Source organism: Gobius niger, assembly GCF_951799975.1.
Source record: "Gobius niger genome assembly, chromosome: 3".
Classification (NCBI taxonomy): Eukaryota; Metazoa; Chordata; class Actinopteri; order Gobiiformes; family Gobiidae; genus Gobius; species Gobius niger.
This window is the reverse complement of record NC_136854.1, coordinates 18,492,187-18,506,354: the sequence shown is the minus strand read 5'-3', so window position 1 is coordinate 18,506,354 and position 14,168 is coordinate 18,492,187. Positions and strand designations below refer to the sequence as shown.

The window sequence follows — 14,168 nt, the reverse complement described above, 5'->3', positions numbered from 1 at the left end:
AAAGAAAAGTGAGGCAGGTGAGTTAATATACTGCAGAAACAGGTGGTCGCAACAGGTCACTGAGCAACACTTAACTCCCCTGGACCATGTTTCTTGCCCTGGGAGATCGAGGCATCTTGTGTGTTGTATGAACGTGTGTTAACGTTGCGTTTATAGCATGTCTAAGTCCTACGGGAGTCTGACTCTGGCTTCTATGACGACAAATGTGCAAATAATGGTAAAGCACATTCACAAAGGGTTATGAGAAGCATTACATAAGGCTTTAAGAGAGAAGAGAGCAACAAATATCAGTATTTACAACAATCTATTTGATGGAAGCAATGCATCTTTAAAGTGGGGACAGGGCACAAAAGATCGAGGAATTCCAGAAGTAGAAAAATGAAAAGGCATTATTTAAGATATTAGTATTTCTGCCAATCTATTCTTCTAGACGATACCCTGCCATTATGGAAATGTAAACAATGGGCTGCAAAAACGTATGACTTTGCTGCTTTAGGGTCACTCATTTATGCACCAACAGGTTCCCTGGAATGCTGCTACTACTATGTATGCAAAATAAATACAACAACAAGCTCACAGTATGAATGACGCGTAGGAACTCAGCCATAGAGAAATGTTGACAGTGAAAGCAGTGCCCTGTAGAGGTTGTGTGTGCTGGTCTGATAATGGGACAGATATGGATTGGTGTTGCTCTGTGAAGGTGACTGCAGTGATCCTGCATGGGCTTTTATAACATAACAGTGCTGGAGGTAATACATCATGGGGCAAACTTTTGAATGAACATTATGCCGTGTTAGAGTTCATGAAAGCAGAGGGATAGATATTCAGTAAAATATTATTCAACAGACTCATTGGTCCATAATGAGCTCATTGGTCCATAATGAGCTATGGACCAAAGATCACAGCACTTAAATGTTGCCCCCAGGCACACTTAAAAACTATTACCCTAATCGACACCAAGCCATAGAACACAAGGAGTTTGAGAAAATATAATTTAATAGCGTCATATAACTGAGCACAGAGCCTAAAGGTATGACTCATAAGTCCAATAAATCAAGTTCACTCTTCACATTAAAGCACAAACTGGTCATTATGGCTAAATCTCTATGGATGTGTTTGATTTTTAAATAAAGCCCACCTGCATCGAAATTTATTGCTGTGGAGGTTAATAAAAAACTTGAAATCTTTGTGAATTAGAAGAAGTATTATTTCAGTAAATAATAAAGTATTGAATGCAATGTTTTTATTCCTTCTTGCCAGTAATTACAAGCTTGATAAGCTTGTTGATTGACAACTAATGATGATTGACAACTAATGAAATAAACAGTGCTGTATTACACATGCAAAACCAAAACCCCTCAAACAAAAAAAGCTGTTAAAATCCTCCCAAATGGCCAGTGTTCTGCCACACAACAGAGATGTGCACCATGATGTCACCAGCTGAATATATTACAATGAACTAGCTTGGAGTAAATGTTATGGAAGGTTGTTGATCATTGTCTGAGTCATGAGCCACTGTACGTAGGATGAATCAGTATCCAAATACAGAGTGACATAGCACGACCATTACATCAAATCCCACCATAAACCCATTCCAAATACCTGGCTGACCAAATGACTTATTTGGGACAATGCAGCAGACACCAACTCTCTAAAACAGAAGCTGATATCGTTCATGGTTTCAAGTCATAATCTAATAATATGACTTGACAGTGCTCTGATCTACATTGAAAGTGAAATGTGAAGCTACTGCCAAGATAAGTTTGCTGCTACCACATAGACAATAATATTAATTATTATAAGGTTAAGTAGAATGCTCCATTGCCTTGAATGGGATGTTCTACAGATCATTGTTTTCTGATAGAGGACCTCTGAAAAAATGGCAACGGACTTCGTGCTTGTAATACGTTATTTTTAAGTGGTGATGTCACAGCTCTACCTCCGGGTCCGCATAGAACGGACAAACGGCAAATGTTGTAACTACTGCTATAAAAGTAATATTTACCAAAATCGCTACATCCGGGTTAGCAGAGAGAAATGCTAATGTCCGAGTTGGCGCAGCAGCTACGCTAACCCCCGGAAGTACCGACTTTAGTTAATTTTACTGTTTAAGCAGTAGGTGTGGAATTTTTGGCTAAAGAGTATGAGAAATAAGTAGGTTCAGTAACTCTCCGCTGAATACTGATTGTTGTTTTTAAGAGTTTTTTATGTCTTTTTCTCGCATATTTGCCGGTCTACTATAGCCTGGGAATACCCATGCTGCTGTGTGCACTCAGATCATTTCGAACTGCACAACAGCCTGGGGACCATGGCCGAAATATTCGCATTGATTTGGGAACCAATCACAGAATGAGGAGGGACGATGACGCACTATTCGATATACGGAAGCTTGTAGTTTGTTTACGGATAAAAAAATAAATGACGTGACTCCATCTTTTGATCAAGCTTTAGACCGTGTTCTAAATAGCTTAGCTCGAAAATTTACAACGGGTACGACGTATGTCATCGGATACGATGATACGATTGGTTATGGCTACGTGCAGACGCATATAATAGACATTCGTAGCGCCCCGTAAACCACACCTCTCCTACGAGAAAATTAATTGATAGTCCCAGAATAAATATAACTTGTCTGGCGATAGCCAGGCTCGGTCTGCTAGGACCAGGAAGCAGAAGTCGTGACATCACAACAAACATATACAGGTCTTTCATATCACTCCGCAAGTAGTAGTAGAGGACACTGTCTCTGTCCTCGTCCTCTGTCCTCGCGAGAGAAGTTGGGGGAATCGCTCGTGAAGTTAACGGGAATCTGACTTTCAACTTACCCAGATATTCACCACCATTCGTCCCTTCCAACGGCACCTTCAACTGAGTAGCTAGGCTAGTAATAAGTAGCTATATAGCCTTGCTGCTACTAGCCTAGCCACACTGCCAGGAATCATAACAAATGTTGCCAAGCAATGTGCAAACAGCCTTCATAAAAGAGTGTGAAGTTTATGTTGTGTGTGTTCAGTTGGCAAATGGCCGTATAAGAAGAGGGATAATGTACTTACTTTCCTGATAATGACGAGCGTTCTATACATTATCCCTTGCATAATAATCTAATTTTGAAGAGGGCCAAAAATAAATCTTCCCAAATAAAAAAAAACCTTCTCAAATATATTTCTTAAAATATATAATACTGTATTGTCATGCCTATACTGCCAATACACACAAAAAGTGGTGCATCACAAGGTCAACAAGCAGAGAGACAGCCACTCTGACGTTTATTCATCCATCAGGCCCAATTCAGGGCAACCCCAGTTTAGACAATCAATTGACCTGCATACGTCATTTAGCTCTGAAATTTAACCCACAGCCTTCTGGCTATGGCACCTGTAATATATCAATATGTAGGCCGGAGGGATTTCTCTTTGACTAACTTAAAAACAACGTTTCTGAGTGAAAAGAGCCCTTGGTTTGGGTTGTGCTGCTTTGAAAGTCATATTTACCAAAGATAAGTACCCATTCATGTAATGTTGCAATTGCTCTGACAGTTTAATTGCACAATACGGCAATATACAAAAACTGCTGAGTGTGCTCACAGAGCCAACTTTCTGTTTGTCTGTACTAAAAAATGTGCAAAAAGTTATGTGCATACGAGTGCAGGTCAGCACGACCTGGGTTAAAGCTGAAGAATGAAAACACACTAAACAACAAATCCAAATCTCTCTATGGAAGCTCACACAAGTCGAAGCCTGGCACGGGAAACCTATTCAATACAGTCAAACATGAAGCTTGATTGGTGCCCACACTGCTCGATTCAGTTTGGCAAAGCAAACTGTTTGGCACATAATGTGAAAGAATGTGGGACGATTCCCCCAGACACAGGTCACCGGGGGGGGGGGGCTCAATAAGCAAGTAGGCCATGGAGTCATTGATGAACGTGAGCAGAAAGCCCCAATAACAGAGGGGAGACAAACAGAGGACTGTGGAGAAGACCCAGTTTTTGTCCTTAATAACATGCTGTTAAATCTTAATAATGGAGTTAAAAAATATTTATTCCTAACATCACAATTATTTGCAGGATTGAGTTTATAAACACATTTCTCACAGCTTTTAGGGAGTAGAGGGAGGGGCAATGTTTACAATATTAGCATCAACCAAGCTAATTGTTTTTAGCATCTGTTCCACTTCCACACTGCAAGGAAGCAAAAGAGATTTCACTCTACTGCAGTTTAATAGTGAGGTCAGAGGAAGGGAGTAAATTTTCATTCCCAACTTTGGGCTCAGGAACAGCGCATGGGGCAAAACCCACTCATGCAACTGCAGCGACTGATTTCAGCATGTTCAAACGACCAAGTTCACTCCAACAGCCTTCTGCTTTGTTTGGTGAAATTGACTGTTGAAGGAAAAATTACAAATATGTGCCACATGTTTGCTTGATTATATCCGTGTGAGTGCAAACATTCCAGTGACTCAACGGGCTTCACAACAGTGTGCAAAGTGTTGCGTGTGCTGTGCAGTGTGCTGCTCTCTGGTGCCTCTATTGTTATTCATGATAATAGAGCAACCCACCCAGCACCCACCTCCCATACATTCAACAACAACACACTCTCCTCCAGGACGGCACAATTTTAGAAAAATATCTAATTGAGGTTTTTCTTGAATTTGTTTTAAAAATCAAGAGAGGTGCACATTTAAACATTTGAGGGAAGAAATCTTAACTACTAAACTAATAAGAATCACTTTCAGATCAGGTTTAAACTATAGTGTGAGCATGTTTTGTACATAGTAACCCTCCATCAAGGAAAGACAGTCTTATAACAATAAATTACCTTTTGTAGAACGGTGATATTGGTCTTTTGTGGTTGCCGTCTTCATCTTCATCATCTTGAAAACTGAAATCAAAAATACAAGTCTAAACAGTCTGGTAAGTGGTGGATGTTTCATGTTCAAAAACAAGTCACCCCCACCGCTACATGTTATTGGGGAGCGGGAACAGGGACATAAGGCTGGCTTTTGTCTGCAGAAGAATAGGCATTCAGTTCCACACATCAGTGCCTTTGTGAAACTTGTCTCGGGTAATAATTATGAAGTGACAAGAGAAATGGCTAGCGCGCTGAAGGGCTGCCGTTGGAGGTGACCAAATTATGCAACAATTAAAGGGGGACTTGACATCCAATGCTCTGATTGACGCGCTGCTGAAAGTAGCCACTGGAGATTAAAAGATCACTCAAAGCTGCGCGAGTGGTCCTTAACCGTTCCAGGAATGTTTTTTGATGAGAGAACAACATTGTAACATGGTCAAATACCCTTTAAAGACAATGTGCAAGGCTGTGTTGGTATGACTTTGACAAAAACAATAAACAAATCATACTAGATGCTGAAATTAGTAAAGTTGGTCAGTTGACACTAAGGCAGGAAAAACAAAGGAATGCAATGAGAAAACCATGTGAAGGTAAGCAGTTCACCTTGTAAAAAATATTCTTTAAATGCTGCACAATTTACAGTACACTTCAGTACAGTAAATACAAGGCTTGTTGGGTAAACGTCCAGTAGGTGTTCAACATTCTGTTCTTACGTGGCTTATAATAAGAAGCATGCTGTATATAAACAACAAAATCTACAGCAAAGGATTTGTGTTCCACCATAAACCAGAATCAAAACAGGCCAAAGTGCATTGACCCACCATTGTTCCCTAAAATTACAAAATTCTACAAAGTTCTTCACGGCCCCGTCCCGCCCCACACCCAAACACATGCTATTACACAGTCTGGCAATAGTCTTATAATATTGTGTGTGCCGTCACTGCCACTGAAGTTGTGAAAGCGGAAATCCGTCTTACCCACTACCTTACTGAGGGGATTTGTGGGGTTACGTGGAACCAGCTCGAGCCCTGCACCATGAATGGAAAACTACAAGCTTATTATGAAGTACACTGGGGTCAGAGAGTGTTCGGACCCCTCTATTTACTATACTAAAGTACGTTACTGGAAAAAGTTCCAATAATTTTGTTTTTTATTCTTCTTTGTATCACGAGCAATGAAATCAACCATTCTGAATGAATCATTGAGAGAAATGGTAAAAAAGAAAAGAAAAAAAGGTGTATAGGGTATGACTGCATTTAAAACAGTCACCAGAGTAGAATTCTTTCAATTGAAACGTAATAATTTCATAACTTTAGATCGCTGCTTGGTCATTTTAAAAAGCCACTTCCGAAACACACTGCATTTCCAAATATTTCTAGACAATATTTCATTAAACCAAGTCTAAACTAACTAAAGTTAAGTCAAATATAAAACCACCTCTTTACCCACAACATGTTATGGGCATTCTTGAAATACTTACTTTAGTCAACAAATTGTGGTGGTCACATCGTAAGTATTTGTTGGCTAAGCTGAACTAAGCTGTTTTTTTACCTGGGTACTTACACATATTGACCACGTAAATTAGGACAACATGTTTTTTTAGATCAAGGTTGAGTAAATGACACCAAATACCTTCATAATAATAATAAGAATGGCTTACACTTGTATTGCGGTTTACACGCCTGTGCTACCAAGTTCCTTGAAGCGTTACGCTGTTGTCATTATCCATTCATGGCACACTTGGTGGAAGTAAGCTACTATTACTACTACTACCACAGCCGCCCCTGGGGTCGACTCAACACACAAGCAAACATTCTAATTAACACATACAGTAGGTATTATTGAGAATGCTTTGACACTACATGCAGCAGCATATCTAGATCTACTTTGTAGAGGCCATCTTTTCTTTGTGAAAGACTGTGCTCTGAAAGCAACTTGTGCTCTTACTATTGCAGTAATATCTGAACACTGAGACATCTGCTGAAAGGCTGTCAGAACACTCAGGTGTGGTCATGGAGCCATGGAGCCGTGGTCATGGTGCTCGCACCACACTGCTACGTTTCTCACTCTACCTGTCTCCACCGGGCTTCTTAGAAACACAGCGCTTACATCACACCATTCACTGAACCATGGCAGCCATACACAGACGCCTGTATGCATCCCCCGGAGAGCAGCTATGCCATGTTTGCGGAGTAATAACTTTACATGACATTGCTATATTAGGCTATGCGGCTTGACACGGCTCTCAAAATTCTGGTTAAGTGAGATGTGTCATAGACTGTGTGCTTATTGCTATGATTGTATGTAATATAATAAGTATTTTTGCTTTGTAAACATGTTCAGAAATGCTAGGATGGGCTACGGGCCTGTCCGGGCCCAACCCTTTGACTTGTTGCCATATAATTCCACCTGGTATACACTGCGTTCCAAATTATTATGCAAATGACATTTTTCTAAGATTTTCTAAATTGTCAACTCAAACGAGAGTCAGCATAATTTTCAAGTCTTTAACTGGTAGAGGATCATTTAAATGTGGTGGAAAAAATTTCCTAGTGATAACAGTATTTTTTTCTAAAATAAATATGGTAAAAACCTCAAAATCCACTGTTCCAAATTATTATGCAACTCCTTGTTTCAATACATTTTAAAGCTTGTATTTAACTGAAAATGGTCATTTGTTGAATTTGTAGCATTAGGAGGTCATATTTACTGAAATCAAAAGCTATTTCAATCAAAAAAATATTAACAGGTCGAGTTATATTTTACCAAAGAAGCCCTTGTGTGATAGCAGCTTCAAAATTCTTAAATCCATTAAACTTGTGAGTTTTTGTAGAATTTCTGCTTGGATTTCTTTGCAGGATGTCAGAATAGCCTCCCAGAGCTGCTGTTTGGATGAAAACTGCCTCCCACCCTCATAGACGTTTTTTTTGTTGAGGCTCCAAAGGTTCTCAATAGGGTTGAGGTCAGGGGAGGAGGGGGTCCACATCATGAGTTTCTCTACTTTTATGCCCATAGCAGCCAGTGATGCAGAGGTATTCTTTACAGCAGGACATGGTGCGTTGTCATGCATGAAGAGGATCTTATAAGGGAAAACACGGCTCTTCTTTTTGTGGCATAGAAGACAGTGGTCAGTCAGAAACTCCAACTCAAAGGTAATTTTCACACCTTCAGGGAGCCTAAAAGGGCCTAAAGGGGCCGACCAGCTCTCTCCCCATGACTCTGGCCCAAAACATGACTCCGCCACCTCCTTACTGACGTCACAGCCTTGTTGGGACATTGTGGCCATTCACCAACTATCCACTACTCCATCCATCTGACCATCCAGGGCTACACGGCCTCATCAGTGAACAAGACTGTTTGAAAATGAGTCCTCATGTATTTCTGAGCCACTGCAGCCGTTTCTGTTCATCAGCTTCAATGAACAGTTTAGGGGAGGCCCGGATAGAAGGTTTATGCACAGCTGCAGCCTCTGGAGGGTCCTACACCTTGATGTTCGGGAGACTCCAGAGGCACCAGCAGCTTCAAACACCTGTCTGCTGCTTTGTAGCATCTGTTCTCTTAATCTGATGTGTTTGTCTGACAGAAACCGTCCATATTGTGCCTTTATCTGCACAAACACGAGTGTGCTCTGAATCATCCACAAATCTCTTATCAGTACGATGATTATGCTTAATCTTTCATGAAATATCAAAGGTTTTCATACCTAGACCAAGGCATTCAACTATTTCACGCTTTTCATCAGCAGAGAGACCCTTTTTCTTTACCATATTGCTTGAAAATGATGATCTGCATAATAAAGTGGAACACCCTTTTTCAGTAGTTTTTCCCTTAACTGGGCTTAACCTGAAAACTACTCATCCCAGGTCTCTGAGATTAATGTCAGTGATTCATAGAGCCCCGAGACACGATACCATCCATGAGTTTCATTATTATTATTATTTTTTTTACCTTTTTGACACAAAAATCCAATTTGCATAATAATTTGGAACGCAGTGTATGTGTGTTTTAATTTTACACAGGGCCCAGGCATTGTTAGTACTTGACTTTATGTTATGGTTGTAATATTAATTTCTAGTGAACATAAAATGGCTCAGGTTTTAACGGGTTTAATTACTAGAATTAATCAACCAAGTGTCGACAGCAGGGCTGAGATTACTCATGTAATTATCAAGTTTCCTGTCATACTACAACTCGGAGTTTGAGCCCTCTTGGCGAGTTCTGCTGCTGCATGTGCTGGTCAACAGATAGCTACGGAAAGTGATTGCAAGCTGACAACTTCCCCGCTTGGATCATCACTTTAAGTCTGTAACAAATAATGACAGCTGCAGCTCAAATAAAAGTGGAGTTTATACCATTTTTAGATACATTTATGTACAGATTTCAGTTTGATTATGAGAAAAATATCACATTATTTGCGTTTTGTTTAGATATAATCTTCTTATGGGTGATAATATTTCAATAAAAATAAAATAAATAAAAAATCTTGTAATCTTGTTCTTGATAAATCCATTTACCTTACTGTCTGTTGTTGTTAAATATTGTTTCTTTTACCTAATGATGTATATTTCCAACATTAGGCTCATAAAATCAATACTGGTAATATCAGGACATGGGCTGGATAGCTTTAAAAAAAAAAATAGGTTTCTTTCTATACTACTTTAATGGTACTTAGTTTATGATACTCTGAACTGTGAACAATACTTTGAAGAGCTGTCTCAGGGCTCATTGGGCATCAGAACTTGGTAGCTTAAGAAAATGGTTTTGTTTGGTACCAGTTTTCCATTTTCAAAATTTGTACCAAAACCAGTAGTACGCAATTTATTTTTGTAATACAGGAATCGTACCTGGCTCTAATCAGAAAATAGTAGGTTAAGCTCAGTGTTTTTTTGCCCTGTGTAATGTGTCTATTTGTAAATACCAGCGCACACTTGCTGACGCACTTCGGCGGGGTACTCCCGTCATGCTGCCTCAACGCCAGTCATCCAATATGCGCTGACAAGGAGAAGTGTCTGTGTTGGAAATGCATCGCAAGATTTACTGAAACCCGGGCATGGGGGGCGAGGAGCTACTGCCACCTTTATCACATTACGTTTGGCCTTTGATGTGAGGCCAGTGCAAACTGTGTACACTGGCTTTGTATACCAGAGTTGGGATTATAAAAAGATTTTCAGTACAAAGGAGAGTTTGTTATATAGTAGAGTCGATCTTAATATAAGAATAAATGGTGATATTTGCCCTACACTGCTGTGTGACTGTGTGAGAATGTCTTTGATGTAAATCATTTTGATTTCTGAGACAGGTAGAAACATGCTATGTTAAATAAATAAATATATAAATAAATGGCTGCAAACTATGCACAATTTGCATGTAATATAGTTCATATAACATAATGAATAAAATCAGAATGTGCAATGTATAGGGTTCATGGGAAGGCAGGGTACGGTGATCCCCTGAGAGTCACGACACTAGTGTCACACTAAACGTTTATGTAATGTGTTAATATATCTGGTGCTGACACGCCTTCGAACGCCGTGATTTATGTTGTACTTAAAGGCTACTAGTGCGCTCAGTGGGTCATTGCATCAGCCATCGTTTTATTTTGTTTAAGCATATCACACAGGGGAAAACAGTTACTATTTTGTTTTCATATATTGTAGCAGCAGGTTGCTACTTGGATATATATATAAATACATAAATAAATATAAATGGCCACATGGTACAGATAATAACAGACACTGTAGCTGCATTTTAAATGTGCATTACCTGAATTATCCCAGATTCAAATGGTGAAAGCACATCCCGATTGTTCCCGTGATGATGCATGTTTCAGTCGGCGCTCAGACTCTTTCTAACGCATTTGCAATCGGTAAAAAAGTGCTATATTCAGACACACAAAGGTGCACGGCGTCTTTTTTTCTTTTACAATACAGATCTATGGCGGCAAAAGATGTTTACTCTAACTACTCTTACTTGAATCAGTAGATTGAGTGGATTGAAAAACTTAATTCCCAGGGTAACACTGCTTTCGAACCCCAACAACAGGCACAGCTGTGGGCCTGCTATTCCAGGACTGAGGACATATGACACCTGCAGCTTCTGGTTTCAGCCACTTAGAATAGGCTTCTTTGCATGCTGCAGGCAGGCTGCCCCGAGGGTCCCAGTCTTAGATCCTTGATTAGTGTCAGTCTCCACTTCACCTTGTGCTCAAAGTGCTTACCCTATGCAAACAGTAAGCATAACTCATTTACTGCATGGCCCTCTGATGGTCTAACTGGAGAAGTAAAGCCTCATGGACCCTTTATATGTAGTGTATAAATGATCAGCGTCAATGCCTTCATTATGTTTAACAATGGCAAGTAAACTAAAAAAGTCATGCAATTATAATAAATTCTTTGGGTTAGATAGATAGGCAGACTAACCTGCTTACACTGCCCATACTGTTAGATGAGCTGGTGTCCAGGCTGAAGGGGTTTGGGACATTGCTTTGTGGGCATCGCTCTGCCTCTGATGTTTCTGGACTCCTGTTGACAGGCGGGACCGGCAGGGGCCTCGCATTGGCCACTCTGGCGGACTGGCCATGCTTCGGCAAAACATGAGCTGCTGCGGTGTCACCCCTCGAACCTTTCATCACCTGTTTAACGGAGAAAGCAACAGGTGAGTCTCGTGACCGGAAATACGAGACAGAAGGCTAACATTTGAGCACAATTCAACTCATTCAGGAGCACACTTCACCGCGAGCTGTCGGGTTACGATTAAAAAGTGCATTCGAGGCTCTGTCTCTGGCTGACGCAGGAAAGTAATAAAGCAGACACAAAGAGTGAGCTTGTAAACGTGTAAGGTTAGACTGAAGTGTCTTACCGCTCTGACTCTGACCGGGTGGAGGCTGTCTGCCCCGTTAACTGTTGAGTAGGTGTAGAACCTTAACCGAATAACGGCGACGTTGTGAAAAGTCCCCTTCTGCATTTTAGCCATGGCTGTCTGAGCAACAGCGCAAGAATTTTCCCAGTTCTTTTCTCATGAAGAATATATCAATATGCAGCCAAACAACGACCATACACTGAAGCCATACAGCCGATTACCAGGATGAAAAGGGGTCTGTCTGTCGTGTCGTGTAACAATTGGTAATAATGGTCTACTGTGGCTAAGTCTGCAAAGAGATTCATTAGAGTGAGATGGTCAACTGCAGTGGAACATTTAATGGCTTTAACATGTATGGATCCAAACTCCATTTAAGGCCATTAGTGTGTTTAGTGAATGAATGTAATTAGCTTTTTCGCAGATCCTGGCAGTGCCTTCGGGCTTATCTGATTTAACTGGTTCAATTCTGGTAAAACAACATGAAAGGGAAAGTTCATGAGAGTGAGTGATGAAGTCATGGAAAATGTTTTTAAAGCAGTACTAAGTAACTCATGCCCCTAGAGGCCATAAGCGCCACTGCAGATGTCGTAGCAAGTTGCGTTTTTTACTCATTAATTGTCTGTGAGAGTAAATACTACGCTGACAGAAAAGACAAAGGGAGAGAAGGATCTACCTCAAACTTGGCTGTAAATGCTGTTTAAGTAGAGCTAGCCTGCAGTTAGCTTTGCCCCTTAGCCTGTTAGCTTCTTCTTCATGAATCTATTAGTGTGTAACGCATCCTATCAACACTTGTAATACCCCCAGAGGGACTACGGAAAGGATTTATTAAGGTAAACAAGTTACTTAGTACTGCTTTAATAGTCTAGTTTTACAGTATATGTATGAAATCTTTTAAAACTGCTCAAAGTACCACCTTACTATGACGCCTTTCATCAGTCATGAACAAGACGACCACTTGTTTTTAGCATATTTAGCTATTCCATAAGAATAGGGATGTTAGAAATGTGTTTGGAAATAAAAGTTAACAATTCAAAACTTACGTTGTCCATCTGTTATTGTTTGCAGACATAATAATCATGCATGGGGCCTTTACTCCTCCAAATGTCACTAAAAAGTACTAAATAAATAATGAATCCCAGGTGCCTGTTTATTGGTTTTACACCATGTGATGATTAATAACATAAAACATTATCTCTACTGACATCCACTGTCAACCCAATCCCAGGTGCCTGTTTATTGGTTTTACACCATGTGATGATTAATAACATAAAACATTATCTCTACTGACATCCACTGTCAACCCACAACCAAGCCCAATCACAATGTCATTAAAAGAGGAAATAAAAATTCCTGTAAAATAATTATAACACTCAGCAGATACAAGCATTATAAAAAGGTCAATTATTAATTCACTCCGCACAATCTCGATTTCTCTTCCAAACCCTTTGTTAGTGCGGTCTTCTGTTTGTGCCAAATTCAACAACATTGTCCTTGAGCAGCAAACATTTACAAGGAGCAATTAAAGGTCACTGTTGTAGTTATGACTAATATGTTCATTTGTTTTGCATCTATTATCACAAAATATTGCATGCTGTGTCCAGAATGAATGATTGTTGCTTTCAAGTTAGAGGTCAGGCTTGTAAAAATGTGGTCAGCTTTGAACGCTAACGTTGTTGTGAATCAGCAATTCCTATTATCTGCACTGACAAACTCCAGCAGTGATGTCACTTTCTGTTTACAACCCCAGTAACTGCAGCACCCAGGAATAAAATATACTTGTTTAGACTGTAATAATAGGAATTCTACACAGCCACCATGCTACCATTGCAATTGCGATTTTGATAAGATGGATTTGGCGTCTCCAGAATCCACCGACTTTTACATACTCCATCATATGTTTTGAGTATTTTCAAAATTGTATGCTAGTGAATTGTAAAGTATTACTCGTAAAATGAATTCTCCCCAGCTCACTGTAAGTCTCCAATGATATCTTATTATGAGGTTGACATAAAACACCAAAGCTCTTTGTCTCTCTTGCATGTGCCTGTTATTCTTTGCTACTGCAGTCGGCCTTTATGACATTAAATCATGTGACCGAGCAGCGAGGCCACAGGCATCCAGGCTGCCTCACAAATAACCTACTGCTAATCAGTACCAAGGCAATCCAGCAGATAAGGCGGTGAATGCAGGGGTTTATTTATTAGTGATGGTGAGAATCTGTTGTGGACAACTAGGCCAAGCCCGTGCAACAAATCACAGTGTAGGTGCAGAACTGTACCTTGAGTTTTCTTGGCCTTGGCTTTGGAGCTTCAGAGTTGGGCATGTCCCAGGATTCTACATTAGTCGATGGGGTTCGTGGTGCAGCCTGTAATTATATACACCTTATTATTATTATTATCTGTCCCCAAGAAAAAACTCCTGCAAGTGCAAAATATTACAGAAGATGTGTGTAGAAATCAA

The 14,168-nt window shown here is 40.1% G+C and overlaps 1 protein-coding gene across 4 annotated transcripts in view; it reads right to left on the bottom strand.

Annotated features, from left to right (window-relative positions):
- fam13a (family with sequence similarity 13 member A) overlaps window positions 1-14,168 on the bottom strand; it is a 45,278-nt gene that overhangs the window by 19,434 nt on the left and 11,676 nt on the right. For all 4 annotated transcript variants that reach the window (XM_079553833.1, XM_079553834.1, XM_079553831.1 and 1 more), the window contains exons 7-9: window positions 13,987-14,073; window positions 11,270-11,481; window positions 4,818-4,880 (exon numbers count right to left, since the gene is read on the bottom strand). In XM_079553833.1, the coding sequence (XP_079409959.1) occupies window positions 4,818-4,880; window positions 11,270-11,481; window positions 13,987-14,073 (362 nt within the window). The remainder of the gene's footprint in view (window positions 1-4,817; window positions 4,881-11,269; window positions 11,482-13,986; window positions 14,074-14,168) is intronic.